The 25443-nt window shown below is 45.3% G+C and overlaps 2 protein-coding genes across 5 annotated transcripts in view; one reads left to right on the forward strand and one right to left on the reverse strand.

The window, feature by feature from the left end:
• Positions 1–5033, forward strand: part of LOC120374956 (myosin-M heavy chain-like) — an 89352-nt gene extending 84319 nt beyond the window's left edge. For all 3 annotated transcript variants that reach the window (XM_039495417.1, XM_039495415.1, XM_039495418.1), the window contains exons 7-8: positions 2243–2388; positions 3801–5033. In XM_039495417.1, coding sequence (XP_039351351.1) covers positions 2243–2388; positions 3801–4596 — 942 coding nt within the window. In that variant the 3' untranslated portion in view covers positions 4597–5033. The remainder of the gene's footprint in view (positions 1–2242; positions 2389–3800) is intronic.
• Positions 5034–12008: 6975 nt separating this feature from the next.
• Positions 12009–21338, reverse strand: TSN (translin). 2 transcript variants are annotated; one of them, XM_039495828.1, is made up of 6 exons: positions 20706–21338; positions 20377–20470; positions 16085–16181; positions 14985–15100; positions 14170–14249; positions 12009–13688 (listed from the first exon to the last, which is right to left on the reverse strand). In XM_039495828.1, exons 1-6 carry the CDS (start codon positions 20769–20771, stop codon positions 13452–13454), a joined length of 690 nt encoding a protein of 229 aa, XP_039351762.1. In that variant the 5' UTR covers positions 20772–21338; the 3' UTR covers positions 12009–13451. The 2 variants fall into 2 exon arrangements, with proteins under 2 accessions (XP_039351762.1, XP_039351763.1); XM_039495829.1 differs by having other exon boundaries at positions 13517–13683.
• Between the last annotated feature and the right edge of the window lie 4105 nt (positions 21339–25443).

Consider the following 25443-nt stretch of genomic DNA (forward strand, 5'->3'; position numbering starts at 1 on the left):
CTTCACCAGCCCCACACTCCGCCTCACCCTAACCTGCAGGGGCGTAATCCATATTGGCCAGCCAATTCCATCATCGGTCTCCACTGGTGCTGACCTGGTTAAGTGATACCCTGGGGAGGAGACCAAGATCAGCTCTTCATTTCCTATAGGTCACCTAGCCACTTTCAGATGGGGACTGCTTTCACTTGAGCCAGCCACCTAGAGGGGGAAAGTTCCATGACAGAACAGGGAGCAATGGTCTCAAGTTGCAGTGGAGGAGGTCTAGGTTGGATATTAGGAAACACTATTTCACTAGGAGAGTAGTGAAGCACTGGAATGGGTTACCTAGGGAGGTGGTGGAATCTCCATCCTTAGAGGTGTTTAAAGCCCAGCTTGACAAAGCCCTGGCTGGGATGATTTAGTTGGGGTTGGTCCTGCTTTGAGCAGGGGGTTGGACTAGATGACCTCCTGGGGTCTCTTCCAACCCTGATATTCTAGGATATCATGTTCCACTGCCAGCCCCTGGAAACAGATAGGTCACCCTAAGACAGGGGATGGGGATGGGCTCTAGAAGGAGCCCTGAATGGAGACTCTTCAGTCAGAAAAGGATAACCGTGGCACAGAGCATAAAGGGGAATAGAGTGGGGGGGAATCCCTCCACAAGAAGAGAGGATTGGGCAAGTTTCCAAGAAATATGGGGATGAGTTTCCTTGCAGGTAGATTCAGACCTCCAGCGAGTTCATTAACAGGTTTCAGGGGTCATGACCTGCCTGCCCTTGGGAGGGAGGATCCAAGCTAGAAGGGAGGGGGCTCCTGATGGGCCACTGCCCTGGCAAAAAAAAACAAAAAACCCATTAAGCTGACAAATTCTGGCAAGTCCAAAGAACCTAACAAACAGCCCGGCAGCTCTGCAGGCTGCTCTCTATCACCTACATTGAAGATGCTGTCAGCAGTAATTGGAGGAAAGCAGTTCAGCCCAGGGAGCAGCACCAGAGGAGATCAGAGTGCCATTCTCAGCTCTAAAACAACAAGGAGTCTGGTGGCACCTTAAAGACTAACAGATTTATTTGGGCATAAGCTTTCGTGAGTAAAAAACCTCACTTCTTCAGATGCATGGAGTGAAAGTTACAGATGCAGGCATTATATAATGACAAGACAAGGGAGTTACCTCAAAAGTGGAGAACCAGTGTTGACAGAGCCAATTCGATCAGGGTGGATGTAGTCCACCCCCAATAATAGAGGAGGAGGTGTCAATTCCAGGAGAGGCAAAGCTGCTTTTGTAATGAGCCAGCCACTCCCAGTCCCTATTCAAGCCCAAATTAATGGTGTTAAATTTGCAAATGAATTTTAGTTCTGCTGTTTCTCTTTGAAGTCTGTTTCTGAAATTTTTTTGTTCAAGAATAGTTACTTTAAAATCTATTATAGAGATTGAAGTGGGAGGTTGAAGTATTCTCCTACTGGCTTTTGTATGTTACCGTTCCTGATGTCCAATTTGTGTCCATTTATTATTGTACGTAGGGACATGCCACTGACATGCTGTGTGACCTTGGGTGAGTCACTTAGGCCCAGATCAGCAAAGGTAGTTTGGCACCTAACTCCGATTGACATCAATGGGAGTTTGGAGTCTAAATGCCTTAGAGGATCTGGACCTTAGCCTTTGCAGCTCAGTTTCCCTATCTCTGAAAACGGGGACATTAATACCCATTTGTAAAGCGCATTGGGTTCTTGAATGAAAAAGTGGGAAGGATGGTTTGGATTACATTAGCCCTGGGTGCTCCTCGCTGGCTCGAACAATGCAACTTCACCCCCTTTCATTCATAGGGCCATGCCCTGTGGTCAGGCAGAACTCTCATGAAGGCAATGTAGTCATGTCATTGAGTTCAGCGAGTGAAGATCAGGCTGGATTTGAGCCTGAGTGCATTGATGTGACGTGTGTGTGTCTCCCCTGAGGTTTCTTTTCCTGCTTAGGGTGCTGTGTAGTTGAGAGAAGTGGGGCTAGGTTTTCAAGCTCTCACCCCCAATGGGGTAGGTTCAACCTCCAGTGAGCTGAGCTCCTTTGAAAATCTGGTCCACAGACACTTTTCATGCAGACACTACCAGGCTTAGTGTGTACTGCCTTGAACACCGTGGGATTGCTTAGCGTAGCAAGTGCTCTGCCCAGCAGGAAGCATTCCTAGGATTGGGCCTGTGGTTTGGGATCACCCCTGGTGAGCCCCGTCTCTCCTTGATTGACTGCAGTGGCTACCGGGTTCTGTGTTTGCAGGACGACGAGGACCTGATGACTGTGTGCATTGGCGAGATCTTTTTGGAGTTTGTCAATATGCTGCCGGCCTTTCAGACCTACTGTCTTCAGCAGTCCTCTTCAGTTAACATGCTCAATGCCCTGGAGAAGGAGAAAGAGCTACTCAGGTAACATGGGCTGAGTGTGTCTATCACGGGCTATGGGGACCAGAGAGATCCAGAAAAGCACCAGCCATGGAGCCTAGAAACTGAAGCCATGTATGTGGGAAGGGGGCAGTTCAGGCTTCCTAGGGTGTGTCTATCCTGGCCTGATGGGACCCCCTCTAGGAGCGAGAGGGTAATTCACTCTCCTTAGCCCATTAGGTCTTTGGCCTTTCTGCTGGGGTAGCCCACAGGGATTTTGTGATACCAATGCTTGTCCACTCGGAATTGGACTGAGACCCACCAAACTCATTTCACACGGGTCATCAAACAGTCCACCGATGAGAACAAGCTCTCAGTCACTGCTGACCTGTGCCAGATTTTCCACTGGAAGGGTGGACTCCTCAGTGGGAGGCAGTGTGGCCTTATATGTAGAACACGGGCATGGGACTATTCCCAGGTCTGCTGCTGGGTGATCTTGAGTAAGTCACTTCACTGCTCTGTGCCTCAGTTTCCCCTTCTGTAAAATGGGGGTAATGATACTGACCTCCTTTGCAAAGTGCTTTGCGGTCTACTGATGAACAGCGCTGTATAAGAGCTTGGTATTAGTAGTAGAGAGTCCTGTATACCTAATCCTGCCTCAGCGGTGCAGGGTGATGGTCTAGAGATGATCTCTTGAGGGCCTTTCCAGCCCTGCATTTCTATAATTATGATCTGATGTAAATCGGTGTTGCTGTATGGAAGCCAGTCAGGCTAGACCAGTTCAATCCAGCTGAGGATCTGGCCCTAAACACTTTGGTGGGGAACTGTAATAAAGTGATGTGATCTGTCCCATAATGTGGTGCATTCCTCAGGTGCTGGTCTTAGGAAATGCCGAGCACCTGAAGCCTGTGAGAGCCAATGGGAATCACAGGTGTTCAGCTCCTCTCAGCATCACGCCTTTGTAATGCCCAGTGGGCTTGGGGCAGTCCAGAGCAGTAGCCAGGTGTGCACGGGTGGTCGGAGCAATCTGTATTGGAGGCAGCCTAGGGCAAAGGTCAGAGTTCTTGCAGGGGTCAGTAGCTGGAAGATCTGATGCAAGGGGCTGGATCAACGGGTTAAGGAAGGGCGAGGTGGCAAGGCAAGGTCAGGCGAGGCTGTGGTCTGTTGCTCAGAAAGCTTCCTCTTCCTGTTGGGGTCTTCATGTAGTCAAAGTACCCAATGAGGGTGCTGCCTGATCATCCAGTCAGGGACCTGGCGTGCTGCTGTGGGCTTGTAGCCTTTAGCACTTTGGCTGTCAGACTGGGCTGGTGGTTCGCAGTGGCACAGTGGCTAAGGATGCTACCTAAGGAGCTGGGTTCAATACCAACATCCTGAAGGCCCTTCATTTGCATTTTATTTTCATTGTCTGCTAGCAGAATAACCAAACCTGAGTTTATTCCCTTTTTAAATCCCCGCAGAATATTCCTCAACGTTTCCCAGAACGACAACACGGTGCTCCGGCGCATGAATCTAAGATCCTTCCTGATGGCCCCCTTGCAGAGAGTCACCAAGTACCCGCTTCTACTCAGCAGGATCATCAAAGCCACCATTGAGTACCACCCAGATCATGGCAGCCTGCGGGAAGCCAAGAGCCGCATCGAGTCCCACCTGGAGCACATCAACATGAAAACCAAGCAGGAGGGGAATTCGTGGACGCTGCGCTCCTTCCGCCAAGACAGCAAGAAGAACAGGGAAGTCATCAACATTGAGATGAGGGAAACCGCCATCAAAACCGTGGGATGGCTGCGGGAGGAGACACGCTTTGTGATGGAAGGGCTCCTGCAGCTCGCCCAGCCGCCTGATGGCCAGTGGGTGAAGAAGGGCAGCAAGACCTTGAAATTTCAGAACATGCAGGTGCTGCTCATGGTCAACATAAAGCGAGTGTCTGAGTCTAGCCTCGAGGCTGCTGAGCCAGGACCTGTGAAAGATGCAGTCTTGGTGTTGATCAGGGACAAAAACAATGGGAAGTTCAGTTTGCTCAGGGAGCCCCTGAGGCTGAGTAACTGCATCGTCTCCGCAGACCCCGACTGCAGTGATACTTTTGAACTCATGGAGATCAGGCGGGAGGCGTTCGTGTTCCGGGATGGCGACAGGGCACGGACTCACCACTGGTTCCGGCAGATCAGGAGGTACTCGAGGGAGCTGGGCTCTTGGAAGAAGCGGCGGAATGCTCTGCCCAACATCATGATAAGCACATCCCATAACAGGTCTTGAAATCTAGGGAGAGTTGGAAAAGACTAGGCTAAGCCAGTGAGACCTGCACAGAACTATCACTAGACTCAATGAGTTGAAGTCACCACTGGTGTAACTCCACCAACAACTGTGCAGTTACACCGGGAATGAGTCTGGCCCAACGAGGGTGATAATTTACTGGCAGCGTTGCAATCAGCTGTTGCAGCCTCACTTTGGATTTCAGCAGGAAGGACTTACATCCTATTTGTGACTCACTTACCTATGATGATTAGGCTTCTTATGAGGAGCAGGTCTCTGGAAAGAAAATAATGAGCTTCAGTTGTTAATATTGCACTGAGGGCTAATGGTGTCAGGCTCGATATTACACGGCTGTGATGAAGAGCTGATCTGGATTATGAGTGAGGTTGTCATTGTTGCACATATTTCATCAGCGTTAAATAAAGCCAAGGTCAAAACTAGGTGCAGTATTACCAAATGAAGGAGGAAGTTTGGACAGGGTAAGTCTCTAGTTTGACTGGTTTCCGTCCTCTCTCCCAAGAAATATATTTCATTATCTGATTCCCGATAGGTTCAATGAAACATGTTGTTGGGGGGCAGGAGGGAATCAATCTTTCATCTTTAAACCAAACAAAGTAGATGCAGATTTGTTCAGATTTAATCAGCGTTGTATGCATGTAACAAACCCAAAAAGCAGAAGAAATGTACACAGCATTCTCTCTCTTTCTCTCCCCCCCAAAATGCCTGTAGAACACTGTGGAAGAGCAATATCCCCTACATTTAAAATCATGAGGTTTTTAACTGGCTTAAAGACATGTCAGAAGACTGGAAAATAATGATACATCTGAAATATTTCAGAACTGTGGGTCTGTAAATAAGGGTCTGTTACCACTTCTAGTGAACCTTAAAGTTTGTGATTATTTCAAGATGTAATCTAGTGTATTTCAAAAGTTTAAAAGAGAAACAGTTTACATTGTACTGTAGTTTAACAACATAAAATGTTTTAATAATTATGTTTCAATGACTCTAGATGGGTGTTTTGTTTATTTTGGGGTCCACCTGTTTTCTAGGGTTAGAATTTGATTGATTGCAGATAGCTTAAAGGTGAACAGGGAAGCACACAGCGCTGTTGTTTGCGCTCACTGAGCAAAATTTAGAGGTGAGTCCAAGTGGGTTTATGGGAAATATAGTTGGTGTAACACACACCTTCTTCTGGGCTCAGTAACCACGTTCCCCTAATCCTTACGAGACAACCTGACATCAGTGTAGACTCTGACACTGGGGAAGGACTATTTTAGATTGATTCTGACTAATAGGGAGGAACTGATTGAGAATATGAAGGTAGAAGGCAGCTTTGGTGAAACTGACCACAAAACGATAGAGTTCATAATTCTAAAGAAAGGAAAGGAAAGAGAGAGCAGCAAAATAAAGAAAATGGACATTAAAAAAGCAGATTTCCTCAAAGTCAGAGAATTGATAAGTATGGTCCCATTGGAAGGATCTCTAAAGGAAAAAGGAGTTGAGGACAGCTGGCAATTTCTAAGAGAGACAATATTAAAGGCACAACTGCCAATTATCCCAACATGGAGGAAAGAAAGGAAGAATAGTAAGAAACTAACATGGCTCCATCAGGAACTCTTAATGACCTGAAAATCAAAAAGGAATCATACAAAAAGTGGAAATCAGGACAAATTGCTAAGGATGAGTATAAAAGAACAGCAGAAGCTGGTAGGGACAAAATGAGAAAGGCTCAGGCACAAAGTGAGGCACACCTAGCTAGGGAATAAAAGGCAAAGAGGTTCAATAAACACATTAGAAGTAAGAGAAGGCTGAAGGTAAGCGTCGGCCCATGAGTTAATGGGGAAGACGACCAAATAAAGGACGACAGAGAAAGAAGGCTGAAATATTTATTGGTTTTTTTGCTTCAGTTGTCAATAAAAATGTGAATTGTAACCAGATGATTAGCACAATTAAAATAAACAACAAGGAAGAAAGATCTCCAGGTAGAATAGGGAAAAGGACAGGCTAAAGAATATTTAGATAAGATAGATGTATTCAGCAGGCCCTGCCAACTTGAAATTCACCCTAGAGTATTAAGGAACTGAGCAATCTCTGAACCATTAGTGATTATCTTTGAAAACTCATGGATGACAGATGAAACCTCATAGGGCTAGAGAAGAGCCAACATAGCACCTATTTTTTAAAAGGGGGGAAAGGAGGACATGGTGAATTACAGACCAGTCAGTCTAACTTCAATGCCTGGAAAGATACTGGACAAATTATTAAACAATCAAAATGAGAAGGGCTAAGGACAGTATCCTCTGTTGACCCACACACATTTCTCTGAGTTGCCTGTGCCCTCCAAGAATTGCTTTCACGGTTCATTTTGTTGGGGGGGGGGGCATTTGCTGAGATCTCCTCTGACATGACACAAACATGCCCCAGGATAGGTGTACACATCTTCCACTTTCAGTGCTTCTTATTCTCTTGTGGACCCAATGGAGCTCTGCTGGTACCTACGATAGAGGAGAAACATTTTCTCCATTCTTTCCTCACCCCAACTGTTAAGTTTTAAAGTTTCTTGTTTTAGTGCTGCTATTAATTTCACATTAAGAAAGATACAAGTGCATTGGACAGTCCTATTAAGAAGAAATATGTAGGGAACATAGCTCCTAGTAGCATTAACACCCGCTTTATAATTGACCAGATAGCTCTGCCTAACCCTGAGTTTCCATATACTCTGCAATCAGGTTGGCTTGGTTTTGAGGTGATAAAAGGTAGAATGTTTTCCAGACGACAGGATAGTGATTTCCAGTCATTCATTAAAAACCCAAGGCTATGCTCTGGGACCCTCTGCTCTTTTGCCACTATGGGACAAAGCTTTAGATGCTGATAGCCTTTAACATGGCTTCAGCTCCTACGACGACTGTGCACATACCTCTCAATTTAAGCACTAGAGGCTTGTTCTGGGTTCTGTCCTTGCAGGTGACAATGGTATCTGTACATGAGTGCCTGTGGCTCTTGGAAATGCCAGTGCCCCCTTCTTCACCAAGACTAGTCAGTGTAATAGTTTCTTTGAGTCAGGGCTGCAATGTGTAGGAAATGGCCCTGTCCGTCGAACAGAATTTGCTAGCATCCTACTCTCAAACACCATCCTTAACTCCTTTCCTTCTCATTTTGCAGAAAGGATGATTTGCATCTCACTCCTTCACCTGGAAAGCAGCAGGGAGCAGACTGAACCGGTGCTGCTGATGCAAATGATAGTATTGTGACCATTGATATTGGGCAGAATGCCCCTCGCTCCTCTTCAATGGTAGCCTGATCCTTTCCATTATTTAAAGTTCAGTTAGGCAATAATTTGTATGTTCCCAAAAGCACAGACAAAATGTTTGGTGACTCGCTAGGTGCTTTTTTTTCATGTGTTTCTTGATGGGGGTGTTTTTTAAAAAATAAATTGGCAGCCTGAGCCCACCATGTGCTGGTTAAAGATTCTTCTGAAGTGCCAAGCACTCTCAATAGATCCACAACTAGATCAGTCTGAAACTGTCAGACCCCACACACAGGAGAAAGCAATAGGATGCTGGGAGGTTCATTTTCTCTCCAGTGAAGGAAATGGTTAGATTCTTCCTTCACTTCATTGCCTCCAGTGGCAGTTCTCTTAAGAAAAGACATGAGTTTAGTGATCCTAATAGCTCCCTACTGTCCAATACTTGATTTCACTATAAACACTATAATCTAACAGCTTTGACTTCCACTGCAGGAAAAAGCTCTAGACCCTGTAAGGCTTTAAAAGTTTTTTCTGAGCTGATCATTTTGCTCCACAGCAAACTGGAAATCAAACTCAACAGGGATGGTGTCCCTAGCCTTTGTTTGGCAGAAGCTGGGAATGGGTGACAGGATGATGACCTGCTCTGTCCATTCCTTCTGAAGCACCTGGCATTGGCCACTGTCGGAAGACTGGATACTGGACCATTGGCTGACCCAGCATGGCCGTTCTTATGTTCTTACTAGTGGCTGTTTGAATAACTGGGTGTCTTTAAATTGAGACGTCTCAGTTCTCTGAGACTGAGAGAACGAGCCATTTCAGAAGAGGCTTTCACCTGAACTAGACAAGGCCTGCCAGCTAGTGCAAGTCCTGTTGATCTTACTCTGTACAACTGCTTCGATATCAACATTTGTCAGATTCCAGATATTTCTTTAGATTTCATGGGAAAAGTCCATTCTACCCAATTCTTAGTAAAACAGGCACATTCCCTCTAGAGAAGACAAATGGAGGCTCCCATTCAAAAGCCCAATAACAGATCATGGGTATATTATTATTTACTGAGCAGAAACAATGCACTGTAGACTCATGTGGATATTATTTTTTGAGCAGAAACAATGTGCTCGGTACTATAAAACCATATAAGGACTGAATCGCTATACTAAAAAGCTTATAGTCATGGAGCTACAAGTCTTTGCCTAGGACAGTCTGCAACAACCAACAGCTCAATTGTGGAGCCTGTCTAACTTGACAGGGTCTAGTTATGTTTTAAACATTATTTGCCTTTAATGGATCCTCCGTATACTCAGCTGCTCATGTCCTTTTAATTTACAGCTGTTGAAAGGGAATCTGCGTATGGACTAATTTCCAGGGTATTGAATGTTTCAATTCTATGTAGCGAGTACACAAAGCAAGGAAGATGAAAGACTCATCACAATTAACAAGGCAGGAGATTTTCCATTCTTGCTAGACACTTTATAAAGCCAAATCTGGACCATCCATCTGCAGGGAGGTATGAACTAATTCAGCATTCTGTGCAGTGTGACTTACTCAACAGCCTTGGAGATTACAGATATGGGAAAAATATAGCCCAAATATTTCAGAAACCTGCACAAAAAGCTATTATAAGCATTAGGGAGCAGGATGAATACAAGTCAACCATATAGATAACGTGTGTTCAAAGCTGTTCTCAAGCCCTTTAAAATGACTTCTCAGAGGTGTGACAATCTGCATAGCAACATTCAGGATATTGTCTGTTCTTTCAAAAATGGACCATTCTTAGCACTGTCCTTTGCTCTTTTAAAAGGGAGGGTGCTGCTATTTTATTCAGTCAGAAATCTTGCTTCAGGAAATAACAGCAACAAGTCACCAGGCAAACTTCCAGTGCAAGAGTTTTAATTGTCCTTAATAAACAGAGAGAAGCAAATGAGCAGCAAGGGAACCTGCAATTACAGACACTGTCCTCAATTAATTAGTGCTTGGTCCTGAACACAAGCTAGGGGAGATATTAGCACAATAGGCTCATTGCTTCAAAAAAACCACACACCTGCCCACAGCCGTAAATCCAGCCCAACAAGCTGCTCTGGTCTCCAGACAGCTCTTCTTTTAGCTCTCTATTAAGCCACAGTATCTAGCTGCAGGCAGCACGTTAATGAAAGGAAATGGAATACGTTGGTGCCTTAAGAGTCAAAGTCTGTGTGAATGCCGTGGGGATCTGATGCAGATACTTTCCATCCCTGCTAATGTACCTAGCCCATAGTCACTCTCCCAGCTGAAAAGGCCTGTGTGTTGCCCTTCCATGAAGAACCATCTTTTAGCTGCATGGGGAAGGCAAGTTATTTGTCCACAGAGGGAACTCAGGGCAAGTCTATCAGAAGTGAGAGCAGTGGGGGTGTGGGCAGGGGAGTTACAATTGTCCAACTTTCCTGCAGATTCACTTAAAATCTACAACTGCAACAGATGGAGTTGAAACTAACCAAGACAGCCCTTCTGGCTTCCACAGCCACTTCACCCCCTGTGCCCCTGTTCACCCCTATTTCCTAAAGCTTTTAACAAGAGCTGGAAGCATTGGCTCTTAGGCCAGCACTTTCACTCCTCCCCAAGGACTGAGTCACTGCTTGTTTTTATACTGCACACAATCAGCTTGAACTGCCCTTTATAGGGAGGCAAGGGAGAGGTGGGACCTTAGGAAGAGCAGGGCAAAACACAAAGCATGGAAAGATTACCCTGGAGAGCTCTCTCTAGAATATGAACTCTGGCATAAGTGCTTCAGAAAATACCTTTGGTGGCTGTTGAGTCAGGCTTTCTAGTGCCTCTGCTCTGACTCACTGCCCCTTTCAGCTGACAGTGTGTAGAGGGGAGGGTATTCAAGACCAAATAAGAGTTATTACTTTCACTACAGCTTTGTTTGAAGGTTCAGTTTGTTTGAAGGTTCATCATGAATGAGATCATCAAAAACACTCTTGACCTTGCTATACTTTTGCAGGCTTCAGGGAAGAACTGCCTCTCACCATGCTCCTGGGCTAAGTGGCTTCTGCTTACTAGCATGATCTTTGAAGGAGAGACCATCAGCTACAGGCCACTCCCTCCCCCAAACTGAGTCTTTCAGGGGAATTTTAATTCCCCTTCCCCTGTTCCTAAGCCAGTGGCAGCTGGTAAGACAACACATGCAGCTCTGGGGCAGAAACATACCCTTTTCTTTGGCACCTAATTCTAGGGAAGAGAAGCCCAAGGCTTTTTTGCATTCAGCTACATACAACTCGAGGTTTCCTTGTTACTGCTCTAAAGATTATGGGGCTTTTCTGCCCCCAAGATCTTTCAAGAAGCTGCTGCAGAAGGAACATTTTCCTCTGTGCTCCCTGCTGCAGGCTGCTGAGCAAACTGTGCTGCTTCCTACATCCTATCCACTCACCAAGACAAGCATTTAGAATGAAGAATGCAGCTGATACTTGGTGGCCTAGAATGATCTTGCTAGGGGAGAGAGAGGCTACCCAGTGTTCCCCTTCCTGCTCCCCAGACACCTGGAAACCCAGGGGAGGGTTACTAGTTATCTAGCCCCTGGAGCACCACATTGGAAAGATCCCTCCTGAAGACACAGAGAATGTTGGTGGAATGGGCGTGGTCAAGAGAAGGTGTTGAACTTCTGCTGCTTGCGGCGGCTTTGAGAGGAAGCATGGTCCAGTGGTTAGGGTGCTACCGTAAAAGTAAGGAGACCTGGCTTCAATTCCCCACTCCCCCAGGCTTACTGTGTGATTTTAGGCAAGTGACAATCTCCATACCTCAGTTTCCCAGCTATAAAACAGCAGTAATATCAGTTCCCTCTCTCATATGAAGATAAATACATTAAAGATTGTGAGGCACTTAGGTACCACAATAACAGAGGCCACATAAGTACCGAAGACAGAACCTCTGTGTTCAAGTCCCCACACAACAGAATCCCAAACACATATTCTGGGTAGGTTCTATAAATTCACAGCTTAATCCTCACTCCTCCTCGATCCCAAGTGGCCGATCTAGTTTCCCAGCTAACGCACTGGAATTGTATGTTAATCAACCAATTTTAAAGTGGCAGGGTGAATTTGTATTAAAAACTCCTCAGGCAGGACTGCAGGATGAAAAGTGATGACATTAACAAACATCAGGCAAAAGACAGAATTACCAGATGGACACAAAGTCAAAGAACAGCTTTTATTGGTCAAGATAACAAAGAAACTTGTTTCTCCCAATGATTTTTTTAAAACAAAACTGCAAAACTTTTACAAACTAAAAGATTCACTGGAATTTCAACAACTGCTTGTAATTTTGCTTGTTTATATTCAACAAGTGGTATCTGTATCCTTTGGAAACAGTCCTTATCCTAGACAAATAAGGACTTCTTTCTTTCAAAGAAGAAAAACTAGGACATTACACAAAATGGTAAAAAAGTTATGTAAAATTCAAATGAATTCCTTTAAGAGGTATAAACACTCTGTGTGATGTGTGAATTTGCATGTTGACATAATGGAAAAAACAGGTTGTTTGGGTATAAAAATCTCATATGCAAACTAGACTAGAAGTTAATTTTTCCCTTTTCTTAAGATACAAACATTTTATTACATGAACTAACTACCTGGGATCTTTAAAAACAAAAAAACAAACAACAAACAAAAACCCAACAGAACTTTTGGCCTATTCAGAAACAAAGTACTCAGAACCCAAAAGATGCCTGCACTTTATCAGGTGTTCCTTAGCATGTATGTGCTAGAAAGTCTAGATAGTCAGAAAGGCAATTATGTAGAGTACACAAAATAAAATGATTCACTTTAAAATTCAACATTGTTTACACACAGTAGTGAACAATGCCAACAAGCAAAAGCAGACATTTCTGAGAAACAACCGGCTGTCTTTCCGATAACAAAAAGCTTGTCATTTAAAAAATAATACTGAGATGCCTGGACACGATATGCCAAAGTTATATGGAAAAGACTGATTCCCAGTGATATGTCTACATGAGCTGCTTAGCCTAATTTTGCAGTTTAGTGTTTTTGATATCCTGTAACCAGTAAATAAGATCAGGGCAATAAACTGCTATACAAATCTCTGCTGCTCAAGTTACTAAAGTGGGTGCAAATTACAAAAAAAAAAAAAATTGTCAATGAAGATCAGGGTTTTTTTTAAAAAGGAACTGAACAGCTACACACTGTCTCTCAAAATGCCACGTTTATATTTGCATTAAGCTGCATTCCACGCACACACCTTTGAGGATGTGTAGGCACAGAAAACTGAAGCACGTCACTACCAGAACAATACAGCGGTGGAGCTGGAGTGACTCCACAGAACTAAGCGGGAATTTCAGCTGCAGGAAGTTCTTGACAGCTACTGCTATGGTACACAGAACAGTGGTGTGTGTTTGTGACAGAGTAACTTCACTGGAGACAGAAAGCCTGCTGCCCTTACCCTAGACATGATTTTACAAAACGTTTTGTGTTCTAACACCCGTACTACACATTTGGTAAGAAAATAGAGAGCACTTTTCAGCTTGTGGTTCTTCTAAACTACGGCAGGAGGGCTTTGCTAACACACCTCCCTCACTGGCAACCATCTGAGGTAATCCATGACACTGCTAGAACAGCAGCTTCTATTTCTCTCCCCCAGCATCACTCGCTGCCTCCTTATTGAGTCCTCGGATTGACAAGTCATAAACCACTTCCTCAATTTTCTTGACATCGTACTTCAAGCCGTCATAGCGCTTCCTCAAGGAGTCATTTTTCAGATTGAGGAGACGGAAGCCAGAATCCAGCTCGTTAATGAAGGTGGAGATGCGAAGAGGACGAGAATAGTCACCTGCGGTGACACTGTTCACTGCCAGCCTAGACTGCGGGGGAAACAAGTCAGATGGTATGGAAGAAGGTTGACTACACATGCAACTACCAAGTCAGATCTCTCAAGATCCTTCTGAAGACAGAGGTCGCCTATCTTAATCTGTCTCTACAGCCAAACATGCTTTTCCTGTCAGTTTACTGTATGAAGAAGCATCAACGTATGGTAACCAGACTAGTTATACTCATCATATAGAATGGTTTCTTGCGTAACGAGAATCCTTGCTTTCAGTCAAGGCACTGATTTGAATCTGGACAGGATTAAGTTGAAGTAGGCACTTAGTTCTTCCCTTTCTGAGGTTCACTCCTAGTTGCTACCTTAGCATTTCATAGTAGCTGGAAAGGTTAGTTAGCTAAGAGTTCAATACCAGGGCATTATGCAATGTAACTTCTACCCTCCCCAAACGCAGGGTCTGGAAAACAAGCTTTGGTTGGTTTCAGACCAGCTATCAATTTGTGTAAATATCTTTTACTTACCAACTCACTGGCAAGAGTCAGAATCCCAGAGAGGTAGTCTTCAATGTCCAGGTGAAAACCTCTCTCTCGATCAGCCTCAACTAAGGTGAAAAACAGAGTTGCAATGTGAATCAATATCATACCTGAACACAAGCAGCAAGTTAGAAATGTCTTTATTTCAAGTCAGCTACAGAAGACATTTCAAACATAAGAAATCCGATGGCAATATAGAAGTCAGTTGTTTCCCCACATATAATGTAATTTTCTCTTTTCCAGCCTTTTGACCAGGCTCCCATGGTGGTTTAATATCTGACGTGTCCTCTACCTACGAGACAGTACCCTACACTTGATCCAACAGGATCACAGAAGTACAAGAGTTTTCTGCTGTAAAACTTTTAGTCCTCCTGATTATTTTTTTTTTAAAACATCCTCTGCTCTGTGCAGCGTTATAGCTCCAAAACATTAACTATGCTAACTTCTTATTTAACATTTAAAACAAAGGTAGTGGGAGGGAAAAAACAAAGCAAAGCAAAGTCAACAACCTAGGCAAATTTAATTTCACTGGTTTTGTCAAGTAGCCTTAGGAGTAAACAATTACTTTCCTAAACTGCCACATTAAGCAAAAGAGTCTTTATTTTTCTCAGATGAAAATTTTTTGTAGTCTGGTTTGCATCTTTATGAAGATAAATTTCTGCTGGTGTTTAATCTGTTCATTCCATAGGAAATTAAATCTAACTCTTCGGACCAATCTGGCATTTTGCACCTTGCCATGTCTCTGCAAACCACTAGATTTAAGAACTTCACAACTTTATCCAGTTTAATTAACATGAACTTACTTCCAAGTATTTCTGTAACTGCTTCTCGAGTCACTAATGTTTCTGTCTCCAAGTAGACAACAAATGCTGCCAGAAACACCAAGCGCTGTAGCACAAACCTCCAGTGTTCGTGAAATCTATATTGAAACACACAATGAATGAGGTGAAAAAAATCATTCAAGACATTTTTACAACTTGCATTAGTAAGGGCTGACGATTAAGACTGAAAGTATTACATATCTAGTCTACCTTATACTATGTGTGCTGCATGTTTACTTTCAGCACTGCGCTTCAGTTGGACACACTGCCAAGACTGACAGAACTGAAGTTTCATAGCTACTGATCCAAAAGTTATATTTTGATACAAACAATGGCAATGAAAAGAATTCCACCCCACAAATATGGGCTTAGAGTGTCAGTCTGAGCTTGTGGGCCTGGCAACCTGAACAACTCAAGGTGCTCAGTGCGGGATGATCAACAGACATGTACGAGATGCAAGATAACCTGTCGGAGGGTTCACCTCCTCTCTCCAATCCTTTCTAATGGCTAACCTCGTGTAAGCTGGCAATGGATTTAACTGACAGCTCTCTGAAGTACTCTTGTCAGAAGTCCCCTACTGGCAGGGAAAGCAAACAAGGTCCAAAGAGGACTGCCTCATTTTGGAATAATTCCCAATATCAGATGTACGTTTCATGACAGATTTGGAGCTTAGTTTTCAGATATGCAACTAACAACTAACTGAAGTGAATGGAGGTGTGAGTGCTCAACGCCTCTGAAAATCAGGCCCTTAATTAGAGCTACTCAAAACAAAGCCAAATTATTTCTGCTAGGAAGTCTTCAAAAAAATAGAAAATGAAAATTTTCAACTTTCAAAAAATGATTCTAGTAAGGAAAAAAAAATGTTTTTTTGAAAGCTGAACAATTTTACCAAAAAGTTTGGTCAAATAGCCATTTTTGATTCACGAAAAAAGTGTCAACCAATGCTACCCTTCTTTTGTAGAGTAGAAAAAAAATGTTGGGGCCTATACACCTTCACAGTATCCTTTTAAGTTAAAGTGTGTAATACCCATTTAGAATATCAAAACTTTGCCAACAGTATGGTTATTTGCAATCTTACAGACCTGTAGTACTGATCAGCTGGAAACTTGGTCTTCAGCGATGCTAGCTGTGTTTTGACTGTACCAAAGTGTTCTCGGGCCTTCTGACACTTCTTTGGTACTGAAAAAAAGAAACAGTGCAACATTTAGGAAGTTGCAAAACTAATTTTTGCAAAAGAATCCTGTGAATGTACGTAGCGCTACTTAAAGTTCTCCAGTCAGCACACTCATGTTTACACATCAGTGCAACAAACAGGCTTAGTGACTTGAACAAGGTCACACCAGGAGTCAGTGGCAGAGCAATGAAGAGAACCCAGGAAGTCTGGCTCTCTGACCTGAATTCCAACCACTAGTCCACAATTCCAAGTTACATGAAAATAGTCACTCCATAATTATTTAGGAATCACTGGTCATCATTAAATCTCAGTCACATCACAGACACAGATCAGCAATAGCATGCAAATTAATTGACTATTCAACAATGGGAGATATACTTTTCTTTCTGTTCCAAATCCAATAACTCACTCACTACTAGATAAAAAGAATTACTACTACAATGGATCATAGCTGGGGTTGGATCTATGTTTTCCAGTAGCCCCTTCTGTTTTATATACATTTGAATTATGTTTCATACCATCGTTACCTATAAGATTACCACTCACAATCAGCGGGATTTTAAGCCCCTATTTAGAAAAGTAAGGTTTCAGGCTCATTTATCTACTAACCACTGCCACCTATAGTTTGCAGATATGACGTACACCTTAATAGAAAACCATACAGCAATGTTTTGTTTTGCTACAACCAATGTAACAGTCTTATTTCAGCTTTTCTTACACATACAGAATTATACATGTGCATAGCAATTTATAGAGAGATAGAAAAAAAAAAGAGGTCCTCAAAAAGTTTTTTTTTTTTTTTTTACATACTGAAAAACAGCAAAAGTGATGACAGACTATAGTGGGTATGAGGCAGGGAGAGATGAAAGTGTAACAATCTCCCCTTTAGGGGAAATGCATGTTACACAAATACCTTTTTTACCACAGTCCCATAATTAAGAGCTTGTATTGGATTTTACATGACCGTGCAATCAATCAATCTGAAGAGACCATGCAGTGCCCACAGAGAAGGAAAAGAACTAACAGCAGGGCAATAAAGGAAGAAGAGAAAGAGGGGTGATTGACAGAGCATGCAATAATGAAGAGCACATGAAGCAGGAGTAAGACATGATCAACAATAAACCTCTTTATCAAGGAATGAAGACGCTGGTTCAGATTTTCAAATCCTTCTTGGGACCAGAGCCACACAACTCCCTTTGAAGTTAATGGTTAAAATCTCAATCTATAAGCTTTCAAATTGTTCAAATCCAAGTCTTTTGTATGCCACCCTTTCTACAGCTGCCCAAAGTTCAAAAGTCCAGTACTCTATGTGCAGGCACGCTGAATTCTGAGATGTTTTAAGTCATGACAGAGACCTGAAAATGCTGAGGCTTCTTATAGCACCTGTGTGAGGCAGGGATGTATTACGCCCCCTTTCCAGTGAGGAACGAGGCACAGACAGCTTCAAGGCCACAAACAAGCTGTGTGGCAGAGCTGAGAGGTGAATCCAGTTCTCCAAAGTCCCAGTCAAATGCCTGAGCCACAAGGCCAAGCTCACCCTGGTATGAATAGCTATGGTATGGCAGTACCCACACTTGGAGTGCAAGGGAAGTTCTTTAGCCATAGCAGTCCCACAGCACATGCAGTACTGGGCCTGCCAGAGCCCAAGAGCATCGGTGCCTTTTACCCCCGCTCTATAAATTCTGGTCAGAGACCAAATGGAGGGAGAACAGCATTTCTTGCTGGATGAGCTCTCATATTGTTTGTGAGGAGTATACACTCATGGGGAATGTGTCAGCCTTTAGGTTGATATTAAAAAAAAAAAAAAAGGAGGAGGGATAGCTCAGTGGTTTGAGCATTGGCCTGTTAAACCCAGGGTTGAGAGTTCAATCCTTGAGGGAGCCACTTAGGGATCTGGGGTAAAATCAGTACTTGGTCCTGCTAGTGAAGGCAGGGGGCTGGACTCGATGACCTTTCAAGGTCCCTTCCAGTTCTAGGAGATAGGTATACCTCCATTATTTTCAAAAATAAACCAATAATTCCTTATAAAGTCTACATAATAAAAAATTGGGGAAGACAGAGTCTTGTTTAGCTATCAGTCCCTCAAATAAAAGGTCATTATCAATCTCTGTGCTAATCAATATATTTAGGTTCCATCCAAACAGCTGATATAAGGAGGGTCAAATCACTGCTAGGTTGAAGCTAATGTTGAGATTACAGCTCTGATATCAATTAAGGTAATCTGCACAAATAATTGGTGGTTAGATGATAGCCAATTTCTTCTTACCCACCAAAACAGGGGTTACAAGGAAGCATTCCAATACAATTCAAGATGACACAGCTTGTTGCATTTAATGTTCAAACAGCACCTTGGGGGAAGATATGATCTTTCATGATTCATAGATTATAAACCCAGAATGAACCATTTTGATCATCTAGTCTGACCTCCCGTATAACACAGGCCACAGGACTTTCCTAAATTAATTCCTGTTCAAGCTAGAGCAGATCTTTTACAAAAAGACATCCAATCTTGATTTTAAAATGTACGGTGATGGAGAATCCAACACATTCCTTGTCAAATTGTTAACCACCCTTGCTGTTAAAGCTTTGCGTCTTATTTCTAATCTGAGTTTGTTTAGCTTCAGTGTCCAGCTATTGGATCTTGTTATATGTTTGGCTACTAGACTGAAGAGCCCTCTAACATCAAATTTTTGTTCCCCATGTAAATTCTCATAGATTATGGGGTCACTGGATCGCAAGCTTCTTAGATAAGATAAACAGACTGAGCTCCACTATAAGATGACTTGTTTTCCAATCCTTTAATCATTCTCATAGCTTTTCTCTGAACCCTCTCAAATTTATCAACCCATCTTGAACTGTAGACACCAGAACTGGACGCAGTAGTCTAGCAGCAGAAGCACTAGTGCCAAATATAGGATAACCTCTCTACTCTTACTAGACATTCCCATTTATGCATCCAAAGACCACATTAGCCCTTTGGCCACAGCATCGCAGTGGGCCCTCACATTCATTTGATGATCCACCACGACTGCAAAGTTGTCAATGCTTTCCAGGATGGAATCCCGTATGTGTAGGAATGCCCTATGTTCTTTGTTCCTACATGAATGCCCTTACATTTGGCCATACTGAAATGCATGTTTGCTACTGCCCAATTCATAAAGCAATCCAGGTGACTATCAGTGACCTGTCCACTCTTTTACCACTCCCCCAATGTCTGGGTAAACAACAAACTTTCAGTAATGATTTTATGTTTTCTTCCAGGTCATTGAAAAAAATGTAAATAGTCTACTGACAAGAACCGACCCCATTAGAAACACACTGGCTTAATGGTGACTGTCTGTTTGAAACCTATCATTTAGCCAATATTTATTCCATTTAATGTGTGCCATGTTGATTTTGTATCATTCCAGTCTCTTCATCAAGATGTTGTGCAATACCAAGTTAACTGCTTTACAGAAGTCTATGTATATTGCATCAACACTATTACTTTTATCAGCCAAGCTTGTAATCACATCAAAAGAAATATCAAGTTAGTTTGATAGGTTCTGTTTTCCAGAAACCCATTTTGCTTAGCATTAATATTAACCTTATGAGACTTCTTTAACAAAGAATTAAAGAAGTCTCATATCAGCTGTTCATTCCCTCTGGGGCACCTGGTACTGGCCACTGTCAGAAGACAGGATAGTGGGCTAGATGGACCTTTGGTCTGACCCAGTATGGTCATTCCTATGTTCTTAAGGTATAAGAAGGCAGAATGGACCTGCAAGGCCTAGAGGGGAGTGCTTGTGTTGCCTATGGCCAGTGGACTTGGGAAGCTGACCCACAGGAGGCACATGCTTCCTCATGCTAAAGGCAGGTGGAAGCAAAGTGCCCCATAACCCCTGGGAAGTGTCACAGTAGGTCTCGGATTCCATTCTCAGCAACAGTGGTGGGGGGATTCAGTTTTCCTCAGGTGTTTTCCCCCCAGCAGTTTTTGCTTTGTTTCAGGTGTTGAGGGTCTTGCTGAAAAGAAGTTGCTTGACTAACAATGGACAGATTGAGAGTATAGTCAAGGAAAGTTGGTGTGTTTAACGAAAGATTATATACAAGTGTTTGATAGCATCCCTTCTTTCCATGACCCTTTGTATCCTTCGCATGTAGGGATTTGGGGCAGATGCTGTCTTCCGGCTGTGACATCATTACCAATTACAAGTGACTTACTGTCCTGAAATCCAGCTCCCTGGTGAACCCCCTGCAGCAGCGTTAAGATCTCCCGAGCCGTCTGTTCCAGGGTCTGAACCACTTTCCTGATCTCCTGCAAGTCGACGGCAACACGTCAGGACATGGGATGGAGGAAGAAAGTCCCGCCCAGAAACTCCCAGCCCCCCTCGGAGCCCCGGCGACACCCTGATCCCTGGCCACGTGCGAGGGCAGCCCGCCCCTCCCCCAGCCACGCCGCGCGCACAGCCCGCCCCTCCCCCCGCCCCGCCGCGCGCACAGCCCGCCCCTCCCCCAGCCACGCCGCGCGCACAGCCCGCCCCGCCCCTGACCTCTCGGATGTCCTGGTCGGCGGTGAGGACCCCCTGCAGGGTGATGAACATCTCACTGACCGACATGGTGCGCCGCCAGGCCGGGCACGCGGGGAGCCGCCACCCAGGGGCTGGGACGCTCCCGGCGCTGCCTCCGAGCCGCCTCTCCCGCTCCCAGACGGGGCCGCAACCGCTGCTCAGGGACCTTCCAGCACTCAGGGCGCAGGCGCCACATGCGCGCGCGGCAGAGGCTCAGGGGTCCTTCCACCACCGCGGCGCAGAGCTGCTGCCCTGCCTAGTGCCGGGCCTTGCGCATTCCGCACTGAAGCCGCTGCTCCTGCCACCCAGCGGGCCTCTACATCCCGCGTCGGGACCCCTCCCTCTGAGGGAGGGTTTCCGCCCTCCGAGCACAAGGGTGCCCTAATCACTGCCTGGGCTGCCGTCCGCCTCGGGGTCCTTCTATGCTCCTGGCGCAGAGCATGACACGCACACCCCGAGCGAAACGAAAGTTGGCTGCAGAGCGAGTTCAGCCCGCAGGGGGCCGCGGGAGCCATTGCGGACAGGCAGTGGGATAGGGCCCCCCCACCGGCCAGCGTGCGCAGGCGCAGTGCGCTCCTCTCTGCTCGCTGCATTTCTCACCCTGTGGGGGTGTCCCCGTGTGGCCCCCTCCCTCCCTGGCAGCGGCCTGGCGCTCCCCGCAGGGTCCCAGCGAGCACTGGAGAAGCGGGGCCTGGGGGCGGCTGCGGGGAGGGCCCCCGGCTCTGCAGGCCGGACTGTGATCACATACCATGGCCTCTATGGGCTGACAGCGCCCCCCTCCCCCGCGCGCCGGAGTGGGCAAAGCTCGGCCGTGGCTGGGGAGAAGGGAGCTGACACCCCCCCGCGCCACCCTCCTCAAAGAGGTGGGGGGATGGTTGTGTTACGGGCCGTCTTCCCGTCCCTTCACAAGCAGCTGGAGAGCTGCCCGGATAGCAAGGGTGTAAAATCAGGACAGCAGGTTGGGGGCTGGGGGCACCTAGATGAGAAAAAGCCCCAACTATCGGGACTGTCCCTATAACATTAGGACACCTGGTCACCCTACTGCCCAGCGAGGGGGAGGAGGGTCAGCGAAGGGAACTTCGCTGGGCTCCTCCATCTTGGCCTGATCTCCCCACAGCAGAAGCGTTTCACTTCACCACCACCTTATGCAGAACCCACGTTGTCTTAAATCAGCCCCCAGCGTTTCATTCCGAAACCCCCTTGCGCCAGCACTTTGTGCAACCCCCCCCCATTTTTGGAAGCTTGTGGGATGTCTTCACCATCTCCTCTATGGTGGGACGGGGGAGCAATAGCTCTTCACCCACTCCTCCAGGTTTGGGGAGGACAGTAGTTCATGGGGTCTCTCTTCACCCCCACTCCAAAACTTCAGGGGACAGCAGCTCACAGAGACTATTCATGTTTGGTGAGGACAGACACTCATTTCTTAGCTTCTCACTTGGTTTGGGGGCTGGAACACATAAGCCAACGGAGGTGGCTTACAAATCTCTCACCCTCTCTATCAGGTTGATCCTATTGGGATCCAGGAAGTGGAAGCCCACCCACTGCTAAAGGACCTCCCCCCCACCTAAGGGGAGGATCCACAGGACCTGGAAGCCAAGTGATTCCAGGGGACAATTAATGAAATAACAGGGACAGAAGTGCGATCAAAGGGTCAAACAAAGGGAACCTGACAGGCACACTGAGCAGAGAATCCTGGACAGTGCCCACTGCTCCTTGAAGGTGTCAAGGGAGCCAGTGGACGCCACCCAGAGGAACTCTGCCCAGATGCAGATATTTAAGAGGAGCCAGAATAGGGGCTGCAACCTGGTACATTCCAGGTAAACGTGCGCCAGAGTCTCCCTCATGCCGCAGAAGGGGCAGGTGCCCGGGACAGGGGTGAACCGCACCAAGTACACACCCATGCTCACAGCCCTGTGGTGGAGCCGCCAACAGATATCCCCGGCAGGTCTCAGGACCAGGGTGAAGTATAGGCTAGCACACCGGGGCTCCTCACCCTCCAGAGGTGGCAGGAGGTCCCGCCACTTTGTGTCAGGGTGGGACGTGAGGAAGTGAAGGGTGTGGAGCACGGGTGTGTATAGATGTTTCCTTGGCGTGATCTGGAAATGAACTGGCTACAAATCGTGCAGCCAGCTCACAGTGAAGGGGCGAGGGGGAGGCCAGTTGGGTCCACGGGGCAGGGGCCCGATGAAAAGGTCCGGAGGGCTTGGGGTGTAAAGTAATGCACATTGGAAAAAATAACCCCAACTATACATACAACATGATGGGGGCTAATTTAGCTACAACGAGTCAGGAAAAAGATCTTGGAGTTATCGTGGATAGTTCTCTGAAGATGTCCATGCAGTGTGCAGAGGCGGTCAAAAAAGCAAACAGGATGTTAGGAATCATTAAAAAGGGGATAGAGAATAAGACTGAGAATATATTATTGCCCTTATATAAATCCATGGTACGCCCACATCTCGAATACTGTGTACAGATGTGGTCTCCCCACCTCAAAAAAGATATTCTAGCACTAGAAAAGGTTCAGAAAAGAGCAACTAAAATGATTAGTGGGTTAGAGAGGGTCCCATATGAGGAAAGATTAAAGAGGCTAGGACTCTTCAGTTTGGAAAAGAGAAGACTAAGGGGGGACATGATAGAGGTATATAACATCATGAGTGATGTTGAGAAAGTGGATAAGGAAAAGTTATTTACTTATTCCCATAATACAAGAACTAGGGGTCACCAAATGAAATTAATAGGCAGCAGGTTTAAAACAAATAAAAGGAAGTTCTTCTTCACGCAGCGCACAGTCAACTTGTGGAACTCCTTACCTGAGGAGGTTGTGAAGGCTAGGACTATAACAATGTTTTAAAGGGGACTGGATAAATTCATGGTGGCTAAGTCCATAAATGGCTATTAGCCAGGATGGGTAAGAATGGTGTCCCTAGCCTCTGTTCATCAGAGGATGGAGATGGATGGCAGGAGAGAGATCACTTGATCATTGCCTGTTAGGTCCACTCCCTCTGGGGCACCTGGCATTGGCCACTGTTGGTAGACAGATACTGGGCTAGATGGACCTTTGGTCTGACCCAGTACGGCCTTTCTTATGTTCTTATGTTCTTATGTGGAGGAAGGGCAGGGCATGCCCCTCTATCAGGTTGATTGGAGGCAGCAGCCTCACTGGATCTCTCTTCACCCCCCACAAGGCTGGGCAGGGGCAGAAAGAGCATGGGGTCTCAATGTGTTTCCACTCACGGTTGGGAGGGCAGCTGTTTATGAGTATTCTTTCCAATCCACTCAGAATTTAGGGAACATATAGGACCTACTCACATATATTCTATCAAAACTCAAACAACCTAAATCTTTATTTTACTGAACAAATTATTAATTATTATTTATATTACCATAGTGCCTAGGAGCTCTAGTCATGGACCAGGACCACATTGTACCTGGTGTTGTACAAACAGAACAAAAAGACAGTCTACGCCCAAGGAGCTTACAACTTAAAGACAAGACAAGAGATGGATACAGACAGAAGGAGAAATACAAAATTGGATGATACTAGTCAGCATGATTAGCACAGCAGCAGCCTGACTGTTGTCAGCATTTTCGTAGGCATCAGACAAAGAAAAGTTTTGCTAAGGAAACTCTGTGGGGGCCTCCTGTCCCCATAGAAGTCTATATGGCCCAGATCCTCAGACATATTTTACTCCTGGGGGAATTCTGCAGAGCTGCTGGCTGCCACTAGGGGCCGCTGGACTCTACAGAGCCCAGCTCTCCGGCTTTCATCCTGCGGGCACGGAGGCGCTCCATTCTTTGGCTGCCTGGCTTGATCCTCATCCATCCAGGGATGGTGTTACCCAGAGTTCTTTCAATCCAAAGCTCTTCGTAACTTACTCTGTGTGAGGTGGTGTCGGGAAATAAATCGGAGACATGGCCATCTGACCAATACATGGCTGGCACAAACGGTACAATACAAGAGTGCTCTCACTTAAAGCTATACTTTATTTAGTTTCAAGCACTTAATCACATCCACAACAGGTTAGTAAAACACCCCCAACCCTCCATAATTACTGAAGTTTGGTGTGTATCTCTTGAGTGGTACAGTGGGAGCCGTGGGATTGGCCTGTCTTTCAGCTATCGTTGAGGGCCCTAAACTGAGTTCATGAAGTGATCCCAAAGAGACCAAACCTCTCTCCCCTTATTTATCCTTGTTAGTAGACAACTGAAATAACAATCAAAAACCTTGTTAGGCAAGCAGTTTCAAAAGCTAAGCAAGAGGTTTCCTCAGATTACTAATTAGGCAAATTTCAGAGTAGCAGCCGTGTTAGTCTGTATCCACAAAAAAAACAGGAGTACTTGTGGCACCTTAAAGACTAACAAATTTATTTAAGCATGAGCTTTCGTGAGCTACAGCTCACTTCTTCGGATGCATAGAATGGAACACACACTGTGTATCCGAAGAAGTGAGCTGTAGCTCACGAAAGCTCATGCTTAAATAAATTTGTTAGTCTTTAAGGTGCCACAAGTACTCCTGTTTTTTTTAATTAGGCAAATATATTCCTGCAGGGTCTGCATGCCTTGAGGCCCTGACAGACACATGCCAGAAGGCAAATATAGATACGCTTCTTGTTTTTCTCCTAAAACACAGACCCCAGCATGTTCAACAGAGACTTCATGAGGGAGGGGTGCAGACAAAGGTTGAGCAAGAGGCTGAGTCCTCCTGGCTTAGTCATGCTAA

Source organism: Mauremys reevesii, linkage group 11 (assembly GCF_016161935.1).
Source record: "Mauremys reevesii isolate NIE-2019 linkage group 11, ASM1616193v1, whole genome shotgun sequence".
NCBI lineage: Eukaryota > Metazoa > Chordata > Testudines > Geoemydidae > Mauremys > Mauremys reevesii.

Coding starts and splice junctions, on each gene's coding strand:
- TSN (XM_039495828.1), bottom strand. CDS start 20,771: ATGTCGGTCAGTGAGATGTTCATCACCCTGCAGGGGGTCCTCACCGCC. Junction 20,471..20,705: donor CCGACCAGGACATCCGAGAG/GTCAGGGGCGGG, acceptor GTCGACTTGCAG/GAGATCAGGAAAGTGGTTCA. Junction 16,182..20,376: donor GGGAGCTGGATTTCAGGACA/GTAAGTCACTTG, acceptor TCTTTTTTTCAG/TACCAAAGAAGTGTCAGAAG.